This window comes from Protomyctophum parallelum (genome assembly GCF_964188405.1).
Source record: "Protomyctophum parallelum genome assembly, chromosome: 13".
Lineage (NCBI taxonomy): Eukaryota > Metazoa > Chordata > Actinopteri > Myctophiformes > Myctophidae > Protomyctophum > Protomyctophum parallelum.
In genome coordinates this window covers 11,363,262-11,375,761 of record NC_139708.1, presented here as the reverse complement: position 1 = coordinate 11,375,761, position 12,500 = coordinate 11,363,262, and the positions used below count along the sequence as shown (strand labels likewise).

At 45.8% G+C, this 12,500-nt stretch overlaps 1 protein-coding gene across 1 annotated transcript in view; it reads left to right on the top strand.

Annotated features, from left to right (window-relative positions):
- rbfox3a (RNA binding fox-1 homolog 3a) overlaps nt 1-12,500 on the top strand; it is a gene marked incomplete at its 3' end in the record, with an annotated part of 297,768 nt that overhangs the window by 213,054 nt on the left and 72,214 nt on the right. The window contains 1 exon segment of the mRNA XM_083779538.1: nt 11,111-11,362. Coding sequence (XP_083635664.1) covers nt 11,111-11,362 — 252 coding nt within the window.

Here is a 12,500-nt window from a genome sequence, read left to right as displayed (position 1 = left end):
GGAGACAAAAGGATGACTTAGAAAAAAAGAGACAGATCTCGGGCACGACAGTGATTAACCGATCGGGGTAGATGGACTTGTGATGAATCAAAGTTACCTCTCCAATCTCCATAACTGGAATTAGCCCCCTGATTAGATGAAACTCTGGCTTGAATTGCAATGTCTGTGGACATTGTGGAATTAACTGCATGGTTAAGGATTCAATTCAGGTTAGGAATACGGTCCGGTGGGAGGAGCTTAGCCTATTTAACCCCCCGCCAAAAAACATAGCCTGCGTTATTTGTCGGGAAGCGATGCTGCCAAAATACGTAGCCTACGTTTATTCAGTTGTATAAATGGGTTTGATCCGATCTAGGGGAATGGCTACTCACATTAGCTTCGGATGGCTATCTGTTGTTAGCTTAGACACTGGACTGTGCCATCTTGATTGTGCACACGCTTTCAGTTGCTTCAGTCTCCAATTCCCCCTCCCATTTCTGGTCAAAACAACGCTTATTGCACGGAGTCTAGCGGTTGCCGTAATGGCGCCGGCCGGTACTTCTCCTCGGCTTGTGAAACAATAACAATCGATCCGACAACACACACACCATCAAGCTGACACAACGTCCGGTCACTTTGTTTTGGATCTTCAAAATAAGGGTTGAACAGGGCGATATCCGGGCATGTTATTAATTAATCCCGGCGGGAATTGAACTCAATGTCTGCCAAGGACTTAATTAACTGCTTTTTTATCAACTCCCACAGCGCCAACAACGTCTTAACGCCTTTTTAACACGTGCATAACGTTGGGCAAAAAAAAAAAAAAAAGTATAGAAACTGGCGCTCAGGGCCTTTTTTGCGCCCCCTAGTGGCGATGGAAGGTGATCAATGCCATTTGGCTATTCTGAGTGGCCAAAGAGCATTGACCACGCCTGCAGGTCTTAAGTTAAGTAATAAGACCTGGTACTTAAGACACGCAAAATACAGCCCTGAAAATCTGGCCATATTTTGTATGTGTAATTGTGTTGCTTGCAGATTAATCTTACTGCAGATCGGCACTTACACACAATTTGTTGTCTTTCTGCAACCCTATTCATTCATTAATGACTCTAAAACTGACCTCCTGGTGAAACCTTTTAAAGAATATTCTTCATCATTTTTTTATTGCAATGTTTCACTCAATGCAGTTCACTTGTTTGCCACCTCATAGGCGTTTTACATGAAATGACACCTCTGGTCCTCCAATTATGGTGAGGACAGATAAACGAATAGAGAGAGAGGGGAGTGAAAAAAAAAGCATGGGAAAAGCCCAATGAACCTGAACAGAGTGCATGCACGTACTGTTAAAAAGATCTGGGTCGCCACTCGCCATGCATCCCCCCACGCACATTCATTCACATCTCCTGACAACTCTGTGTGGAATAATTAGTCCCAGATGCAAATGTATGTCATGCAAGCATAAAAAGAAAGAAAGGAAGAAGCTAAAAGCTCACGGCATGGAAACGGACAATCATCTCCTCTTACGATGGCGAGGTCGTGAAGCTTCATGCGCCCAATCATGTGTAAATGATATAGTGTAACCCCCCCCCCCCCCCCTCCTGTCAGGCTGATGAGGTTATTTTCTTCCTCCTTACTCCCTAACAAGTGTGTGTGTGTGTGTGTGTGTGTGTGTGTGTGTGTGTGTGTGTGTGTGTGTGTGTGTGTGTGTGTGTGCAGCTAGGGGTCAGGGGGGTGGGCAGACAGGTTCATTGCCTGTCAGCGGAGTTCAAAGTGATCCTCTGTCTGCCCCTGTGTATTAAGTGGTCACTCTCTCTCTCTCTCAGGGGTCTTTCCGAGGTATAGTGCAGCTTTCAGTCACGCTGGGGAGTGCACGCCAGACCCCTCCCCCCATTATAGTTCTGCCCTGCTACAACTATAATGAAATAATTGGCAAGCAAGGGACAAGAGGGGAAACAAAGTGTCGTCCGACTCGTCGTCCGACTCGTCCCCCCATATCTTAAACCTCGCCTATATGTTGGCCTTTCAGATCACCAAGGAAACATGGGTGATGTTTGCCGAGGATGAGATGCTAGGTGACATGTTGAAATCATTAAAGGGGGGTGAGGATTCAGGGTGTTGTTGCCGGTATAACATCTGCATTGACAAAGGCGTTTCCGTACGAATTAAGCTATTCACAAATGAGGCGGAAAAACCGAAAAGGAAAAACGAAAAGAGGATCTGAGTTTGTATTTGATCTTCTGTAAAGCGAGAGGACGACGTGAGGGAAAATAAGAATCCCCCTACGGCCCGTTCTTATTCTGAAGTTCATTCCGATCCCACAGCAGGGCGGGGCGGCCGTTGAACCGTTGGTTCTGAGGTGAGAGGAGGGAGGGAGGGCGCGGCGGTAAATTGGGAGGCCTCCTCTTTCCTCCTCATTCGTTCGCTCACTTTGCTTCCACTGGCAAAGAGCTCTGCTGTAATTGGCTGGTGCAAGGGGGGAGGATGCGTTCGTCATCGCCCTCCTCTCAACCGGAGGATCCTGCTGTGTTTTTTTTTGTTGGCCTGATCTCTCTTTAGAAGCATTAACACTACGAAGTCTGAAAAAAAATCACTACTACTCAGTCGGCTGGGGGTCAGGGGGACCGTGTTTTTGGTGCGATTTGATTGGCCACTCTCTCCCCCACACGTCCCTCTCCAGCTGGAGAAGACATTGTTCAAGCCTGCATCCCATTTCCAACGAATTAAATCATAATATGTTTCTTAACACATGTTTTCACTCCTAAAATGTATAAAACTAATAATACATGTGAAAAATATATATTTTGCCGTTGCCCGTTAGTACTATATTGCAACATAGCCATGGAAGAGTGTCACGTTGCTGCCTTTTGTTGTTATTTTTTTCCTTCCAAAAGAGCAAGATCACTTGTCTTTTCTTGTGTGTTATCGATGTAATTAATATATGTCACCCCACGCGATGTACAGACTGCTTGACTAGGCATGTAAACATGACATAATTGTATTAATGTTTAAGTGTAATGATGTTATTGACCGGATTGTCCGTAGTCCTCCAGCCGTTAGCTTACAGTTGCTAATATTATAAGCTAACAACATTACTAAAGCCAATGTATTGCATTAAATGCGGCCTGTCCGCGGTAAATTACTTATACAAGTGAGTCGCGTTATATTTACCTAAATTACCAGCCAAAGTACATTCCAAATAAACAATTATTAGCCACGTTATGTTGTTATATCAGTTTAATTAATAAAAAAACATCGTTCAGAATACGGCCGTTAGCACTGTGAATTCAACATCCGGTGAGGAGAGGATACGGTTCGTGTATGTGTTGTGTATGGAACTCAGCGCATACAGTGGCTTACCGGATGTAAGCCTTGCACACTAAATAGACACTAAATAGAAAGCCTGCAGCCTGGTGATACAAAAAATAAACTCCACACGTGAAATGCACTGCATGTTGAGGAGAAACACCAGCTCAGCTGCTGTTTATAAAACATCGTGCAGTTATTGAATTCATGAACATTTGCATGCTTCCCTGAGAGGGAGAGAGAGAGAAAAAGTTTACAGATAAAGAAGGACGGACAGAGGCTGAACTCTTTTGACTGACAAAGAGCTGGCGATATTGAGCCTATATGCCAGAACAAATTAATCCACAGCAGCATGCCTACATAAGTTCCACGTCGCTTGCAGAAAGAACTGTTCTTTTGACTGACAAAACATTTAGCGGTTCGGGAGGTCTATCTGGTTGGAATTATTCAAACACTTTTTATTTTGTATCGCGCATCGGCAAGCGTTCTCGCTTCATGGAAAGTAAATGTCGGGTCGAGTCTAACCGAGCATTCAATAATAATAATAATAATAATAACAATGATAATAATCATTGTATTCATATTCCTATTATCTTATCAAAATAATAAACAAATTCCAAGTTAATTAACCAGCCAAACGTATATGATTTAATTCGTTGGACATGGAATGCAGGCTTGAACAACAACAATGCCGTCTCCAGCTGTCTTTTGTGTGTTCTTTTTTTTTCTCCACCCCTACCACCATAACCACCATAACTCGCTCATTTTTTGCTCATTTAAAAAAAATCAAAATACCATGTAAACTATGGAATTGGGGCTTTCATTTGGTATATAAATCGGTTGTGTAGGCGCTCTCTACGAAACGATATCAAGTGAAAAGTAAATGTCGGGGAATCACCATTAACACCATTATCAAGCAGCGCAAACAAAAGACGAGAGGGGGAGAAAGGGTGACGGCGGTCGATTGGGCCGATTATAGTCAGACTGAGTAAGAGATATATGCCTAAAATCATATTTACAAAATGTTTCAAATGGAAAAAAAAACAGAGATGATTTCAACCGAATATTTAGACAAAGTCATGCAAGGGGAACTTTCTCTGGACTCCATGGGCTAAGAAAATAAACGTTGAAATTTCAAATTCGGTCAGAACGGCTGCTCAGACTTCCTAGTGTTAATATTCCAAACGAAATTTGAATGGCTGCGATGATGCGCTCAACATGTCCCGGAGCGCTGAACAAGGCTCAAAAAATTGATTACAGCGATCCCGTTTTGTATCATTAAAAAGGACCTAAAGACGTGCATACACGTCCGAGGCACCGTTTTAATTGAGATTGCGTGTATACACATTATTAGCATCATAAATGTTAAAAGCAACACTGGAGGTTTCACAGCCTATAGAGATTCACGTGCCTCGGTTGTGTTGTACTTAAGTAAAAGTTTCAATTCTGCAATATAGCAATACTCTGTTGCTGAATTCAAAAAGTACTTGAGTAAAAGTATGAAAGTATTGACATCAAAATGTACTAGTTAATGCAGAATGTCTCAAGCTGTCAAGTAGTGAGATGAAATTATAATGTTTTCCTTTGAGATGTAGTGGACTAGAAAATAAAATACTGGAAATGATAAATTCTCCAGTAAAGTACAAATTGCAGTACGTGAGTACATGTACTTAGTTACTTTCCACCAGCGAGCGAGGTTTTGGAGCTCGGTCATGCGGCTCGCCTAATTAAAGTGAACTCTGCTAGACGACCTTTCATTCATGTCTGCCTCCGGGACAAAATGAATGGCAGTTGCCCGTTGGAAATCATGTTGGCCCAGTCATCCCCCCCCTCCTCCCGCCCCCTCCCCCCCCCCCCAACTGCCCCCCACCGCCCCCATCCCCTGCCTGGCTGTGTCTCTGCACGCGGGGCTACAATTAAGCGAGCACAACAACAACAAGCTGTTAGACACTTGTCTGAGACGAGCCCCTTTCCGTGTGTTTCGTTTGGTGTTGCATGTTGTTGCACGTTTCGCACGTGTTGTCGGCTGCGCTAAGTGACGTCGGGCCCGTGCTCGGGCTCGGTCCCCCGGGCGGCAGGATGGATTATGTCATGGCTTTGTGTCATCGCGTCACTCTTCCGGGGACTCATTAAAGCCAAACGAGCTCCGTGACTTTGTTAGAGAGACTAAAAGGGTTGAGGAGAACGTTCGTCAACAAGGACATCTGGACAAAGACAAAGCATCTTTTTGTTCTACTTTAGCTTCTGACATTCTTGAGGGGTGATTCGTACTTTAAGGTTGCATTCTGTTGCCGCACAACAGAATGCAATAAATCATAATAATGATAATAATAATTAACATTTCTAATAGTGGTTGCAAAGTGGCACAATAAAGTACAGTGCCGCAAGATAAGCTAAAGTAAAGAGACAACAACATCCAATGATTACTTTTTGATGCCACTTGCGCTGTACAACCTGCTATACTGTATCCATCGGCAAGTACAGTTAACAAACGCTGCGGCGAATTGGTGAGCCACATATACTGTAGAACATCTCTGAGAATACGTCCTTACACAGTGCATATAGTGTAGTGTAGAACATCTCTGAGAATACATCCTTTATACACAGTGCATATAGTGCGGGTTATTAGTGCACATATACCTGTGTGAGAGTACCCTTTAAGGCCCTCTGGAGCTGACAAATGATCCGCCAGCTGTCTGCGGTGACTGAGCCGGAGCCATAAACCTGCCCACTCCATCACGCCCCTCCTATCACTCAGATTGATCAGACCACGCTCCCCCATTTGAGTGATTTCCCCCCGGATTCCATGCAACGCAATTAGTCGCCTACAGTATTTTTCTGCCTTAGCGTTGCTCCTTGACCCGCGGCCCTCCTTCCCGCCACCCCCCCCCCCCCCCCCATCCCCACCCCTTTCCGCTCGCGGAACGTGCGGGCCGCCACTCTGGCGATATGAGTTCCCGCTAACAGCTCTGTGGTGTTTGCGGCGTGGCGGTTTCGCCTCCCCTCCTCCTTCCTCTCCACTCTGGGCTCTCAGCGGCAGCAGCACTCAAGAGGATCACAGGGTGCTGTTGGCGCGCGGCCAAGCGGCACTCTTACCTGCCCAGATGGAACATAGCCTTGACCATCTACACCGGGAGGTTAGCTAACAACACACGCCCTCTCTCCCTCTCTCTCTCTCTCTCTCTCTAGTGCACCGTACATCCGCAAACTTCTCTCTTGTTCCAAAGCACTCCTACAGGCAGCCACCTGACACTATGCCCTTTATGTCTGAAACCTGCGAAGCTCCCAAATGCTGACCAAAAAAAATGGAACCCTCGTCTCCAAAAGTGATTTTCTTAAGTAAGGGTTTCCAATCCAATTTTACACGGGCATGAGTGTTTAAGATTGCAGAGTGTTTTTTATTGTGCTCTTTGGTAATAGGGGTGGAGGGGGTAAAAGGAGAGAGCGAGATACAGGGGGAGAGAGATAGAGAGAGAGAGAGAGAGGTGGTTTGGTGGTGAGATCGATAGTCTCCGGCTGTTGTCTCTAGTTTCAGTCATTGCGCGGTCGGCCGCAGTGGGACCGCCATGTCGCTCCGGGAGCATGCATGCAGGGCCCTTTTTGTCCAGTTCGTTTCAAACTGAATAACTCGTTTGTCACGTACTGTACATCGTACTGTACATCAGAGAGGAGAGGGAGGAGATCACACGAGAGCCGCCGCTACTCCATGTTCTGCTAATGAGCCCTAGCTGCTAACTCTCCGTCGCCTTTAGTTTTTTTTCCTTTCCTTGCTGCCCTTTGAAATGACGAGCGGCGCCCGGTTTCCACGGGTTCATTTTGCCTCTCTCTCTCTCTCTCTCTCTCTCTCTCTCTCTTTCTCTCTCTCTCTCTCTCTCTACCAGAGCTCCGGGCCGTTATCCCGTTTTGTTTTGTCACATGGCTCCGTGTCAGGCCTCCATGCGCTGCCCTTGTTATTTATTTTCCCGCTCCGAGAACAATGGGCTTGACACAGATACGGCAGCCCGGGCCTGTGTGCCCCTCCTGTGACTATAGCATAACCGCAGCTTTGATCTCCCTAATGGCGTGAACAGTGTTTCATGTGACGTTCAGAGCGGCGTGCTGCGCTTTGTGTGCTGCAGTTAAAGGCTGAGCCCCACATTTTGCTCTTGGACATGACGTAAATATGGACATCATACGTACATTAAAATGCTGTAGTTCTCTTTAATGGCCTAGAAGGTGTCGCTGATTCCCCTTCTCCGTCTGCGAAATATACATTGTATTCCAATGGAGTCAATGGTGACTTGACTCGACGTTTCACTTGGTTTTAATTAAAGTAAACCTTTTAACGAAGACTTCACTTTTTCAATCACTATAGGTACAAGTGTTCTTCCCACACAACAATGCGTTTTTTGTAAATTAAGGTCCCATTATTTTTTTTTAATGGATGAGTAAGCATGGTATGATTATTGGGGCTTGTGATTGGGTACTACTGGTGAAGGGTATGTTTATTGGGGCTTGTGATTGGGTACTACTGGTGAAGGGTATGTTTATTGGGGCTTGTGATTGGGTACTACTGGTGAAGGGTATGTTTATTGGGGCTTGTGATTGGGTACTACTGGTGAAGACCCACTCCTCGTTCCCTTTCCCACCCAATGGCATTAGTTTCCGGTTGCTTTTTGGGACCGGAAATGCCAAGATGTGAAGCGACGCGTTGTGAGCTTGCAGATCTGCTATTTTCACTATAGTTTGGGTCCCAGCCAGGGAGACCTAAACAGGCTAATATGTTTGGGAACAACTGTTCTAGAAGACCACAGCAGTGTGATATTGTGTCTGTCTTGGCAGGTTCTCTGACGAAGACGCATGCTTTTCATATAGGCCTACAACCATACGGACGCTTAAAAGTTTGAACTTGCCAACACATCCGAGAGAGTTGCCTGGAATTAGGATGCCCCGCGATGCAACCGCGTTATATAACGGCATGTCTGCAGGGAGAATGGAAGTGGAGCACTGGGGTGGGAGATTAAAAAAGGAAAATAAATAGTCTCTGCATAAAGGCGAGGGCGAGAGACGAGCATGAAAAGGAGGGAGCGAGTGAGGGGGTGGGTGGATGGACGAGAGAGAGAGAGGGAGAGGGGGAGAGAGAGAGAGAGAGAGAGAGAGAGATGGGGCAGAACTGAAGATCCATTCTTCCATTGCCTTGAGAGTCAGCAATATCCCTGGAGGCTGACCAGCCTCTCTCTCTCTCTCTCTCTCTCCCCCCCCCCACCACACACACAACACTCCATGCTGGAAGTCCTCTTTCTCTTTTTTCATTTCGATAATGGAGCATTTCCTTAATTGGCCGAGTGAGCCGCATGCGGCGCTCTGGACGGCGGGGTTTGTTTGCAGACACGTCAGCCGTGGCATTATTTCCTCTACATTTACAGCGCCGTGGCGCGCCGCGCTCTCCCTCATTAAAACTGTGGCCTTCCCTCCTGCCACCCCCCCCCCTCCTGCCACCCCCCCCCCCTCCAAAAAATACGACTCTCCGCGGAAACACTGCTGAGAGAGGCCAAATGCTCCAGCCAGAGAGAGAGAGAGAGAATAAAATGCATTTATCTCATCTCTTGCCATCCCCAGCCAGCCTGTAAAGGAAGAGACAGAAACTTCTCTATCTGTTTACTGTTATTGTTCTTTCTGCAACCATAAACCCATTCTGCTGCTGCTCTGCCTGCTGTCTGCTAGCTCTCTCTCTCTCTCTCTCTCTCTCTCTCTCTCTCTCATTGTAGGAGTTATACGTTCAGCTCGTGTGATCACTATCTCAAAATCTGATTGAGGGTACTTGGGGAGTTGGCGGTTGTGCGTGCGTGCGTGTGCGTGCGTGTGTGTGTGTGTGTGTTATTGGATTTGGGTGTTATTGTCTCACCTTTTTTCCACTTGTGTTTTTAATGTTAGTATGGGGGTGGATCTGTTCCAGCGGCACTGATCTGGCTGTTCCGCTCATTACGTTGGATTCGCAGCGGCTGGCCTGTTGGAAACAATGAGACATGAACTCCTTCCAGTCCGGCCATTACCGAGCTTAACAATGTGCACTGGCCAGAAAAGTCCATTATGTCTGCGGCTCATCGTCTTAAAGCGTCCCACGCTTAAGGGCAGGTTTGCAAAAAAACGAGCTAAACGCCACGTTGCAAAGAGCTATCCATCTCAAGCCAGAAGTGCAGAGACCAAAAAAAATTACTAAGAAAGAAGACGAAGTGCATTACGGAAAAAATGAGAAGGAAGAGGCATGAGGGGAAGTGAGATGGCGGATATAGGAGAGGGAAACCTGAGTTACACAGTAATGGCGTGCGGGTGTCGAGCACGGAAATGATAGCCGCGGCACGTGTTGTGAGCTTGTATACATCATCTACGTTAGGTGCGCGACACCTGCACCTATCATTGATGGATTCATTGAATACTTTATTTTTCAGAAAGGTAAACAGCATGAGGTAGAGTCAGATATTTAGGCCAGAGGGATAACATCAAAAAGTCCTGGGGACTTTAGCCCTGAAGTCATGACGCTAAAAGCCTCTTTTACGCACCTTGCTTTTTACAACGATAAAGTCTACTCTACACACAATATAAAGTGCTCACCTCAGGGGCCATGCATGCTGTTAGAATATTACACGGGCGGGTATTACGTATTGTTCAATAAAAAGCATTTTTATCTATTTTTCGCCATATGCTTTCAACTATGTGCCCCAGTTGAGAGGTGTTTTGCACTATGATGCATTATAACTTTTTGAGAAATTCGATTTGATTAAAAATGCTTTTTATTCAACAATATGGACATTTTTGCACAGGTGCTAATACCCGCCCATGCAAAATTCTAACATCCGTGGCGCCGGGTGTGAGCACTTTATAATATAAATGTAGCAATTAAGGCGAACAAAAAAGTGTATCGTTCTTCCAATGCACTCGTGAAGGACGAGCGCCACGTGAACCATGGCTATGGGGAGTTATGCTTGTTTCCGTTGAGGTCCTGGCAGGCACACGGTGCAGGTTGCTGTTAAAAGGCAGTGAAGAGGACATGCAGGACTTCTGTATCTCAAGAGACCTGAAGAGACCGGTCTTGGAAATCAAAGGCCCTATAATCAAACTTTTATCAATTAATTGATCTCTCCTCTCGCGCTTTGCCACGAGAGCAATTGAGACTCCCCCAACACATTTCAACTGGGGACCACCACCCTGACGAGCACGTGTAGGCATTACATTTAGTTTGACTCTGTTCCACATGCAGAGACATAATGTGAAAATAGCCGATCTACAAGGAAAAGGAGAGATCACACCAATTTGAAACAAGCTAAAATGTTTATTTAGAAAAGGATTATTTTGGCGATTAGACTCAGTATTTGATAGAACGGAGCCCAACCGCTGATTGGCTGGCTGTAGATTGATTGTAGCATTTGATTGGGTAGTACTGTATAGTGCTCATGCTTTGATTTGTGAATGAAAGGATTTTGGACAGCGTGGGAGAACAGAAGTGACGCAGACTATACTATAATTATATTATATACTATATATAATAAAATCGTATAGATATTCCTTATTGAACCTTCATTAGAGCTACATTATGTTGCTTTAGGCCATTTCACATACTGTAGGCCTATCGGCATGTTGGTTTGTTTACTGGTGAGTGAGAAAACAATGTTGCCCATTAAGCTAATCACCTGCAGACTGGGGGACCGACCCCCAGTTTTGGGAACTACTTCTGTCATAAGATAACACACCCACTCCCCTCCCCCCTGTGAACGTCGTTTGAAACATCAGCAGTAATGGGCCAGCAGATTGTGACATTTTGTTTTGTTTTGTTCATTTCCTTTCTACGCAGGGTAACCAAGAGGCCACCAACCCATCGGACGCCATGGCCCAGCCCTACACCCCGGCCCAGTACCCGCCCCCCCCACAGAACGGCATCCCGGCCGAGTTCGCCGCGCCGCACCCCCTCCCGACGCAGGACTACACGGGCCAGAGCCGGGTGCCCGAGCACGCGCTGACGCTCTACACGCCCACACAGACGCACAGCGAGCCGCCCGGCACCGACAGCGGCACGACCACCATCACCGCCACCACGAACGCACCGGTCAGTCACGCGCACGCCGCACACACACACCCGGAACACGCTAACACGCTGTTCGAATCATAAGCAGAAGCTTGTAGCTTACTAGTGTCTAAGCTTTTTTGCATTTCGTTACTTTCTAACAAGGAAGAAGAATTGTTAAGTTAGCTATAGTTTCGCGCACCGGCAGCCTGCGGCGAGAGTTGAAAAGTGTTGAGCACACAAGGACCACATGGATCAGAGCGAGAACGTGAAGTGACGAGAAATTAGATGCTTGCCTGGGCCCAAAACTAGTGAAAATAGCAGATCTACAACTTCACAACGCTTTGGATCTGGTATTTTCGCTCATTCTTAAACCATTTTTATGGAATTTCTTAGGTATTTCGTGTATTTATTCATGACATGTATTTCTTTCCTTTTTTCCCCAACCAAATGGGTTCACACAGATTGCAGATTGACCCAATATATGAATTATAATATCACACGCTTTATGACCTAATACAAGTGTATGCAGCATTGGTTTAAGAACTCTTCTTGATGTGGTGATATATAGCCTACTGTGTTATGTTGTATGCTCGTCGTACTCCCAAGCACTGTTTGCACTGCATATACACTGCAGTTCAGCGAGTGCATCCCGTTATCCAGGGGAGCATTAAATAACACAGTGGTTATACAACTACACTGGGGGGAGCAGCTAGGCTTTGATACCAGCGGATGTAATGGCAAAGCCCATAGCTTAGGGCTTGTAGGTGATTGCATTTAATTGGAAACATTCTCACAAAATGAAAGTGCGTTTTGGAAGAGCTGGTCTGGGGCTTTCTAGCAAGGGAAAAAAAACAAATGTAGGCTACACCTGCCGCCGGTGGTGAAGAGTTTTATTTATTTCTACTGATGAGATTGGACACGCTGTAGACATGAATGATTTAGGCCCTGCTGAACGGAAGACAAGCCCTGCTCTCCCAAGTTATAAAAAAAAAAGAAAGCTGAAACAGAGATGCACTCGACGCCATTTAGTCTACAAGGCACAAGAAAGCAAAAAAAAGAACGAACAACTAATTGATCGAATTAGCAAATTGGCTGTAAATGCACATAGATAGTCTGAGAGTTGGCCTCGATATAATGCATTTTGTACACTGTTCACTCGGTTTAATTGCACTCATAG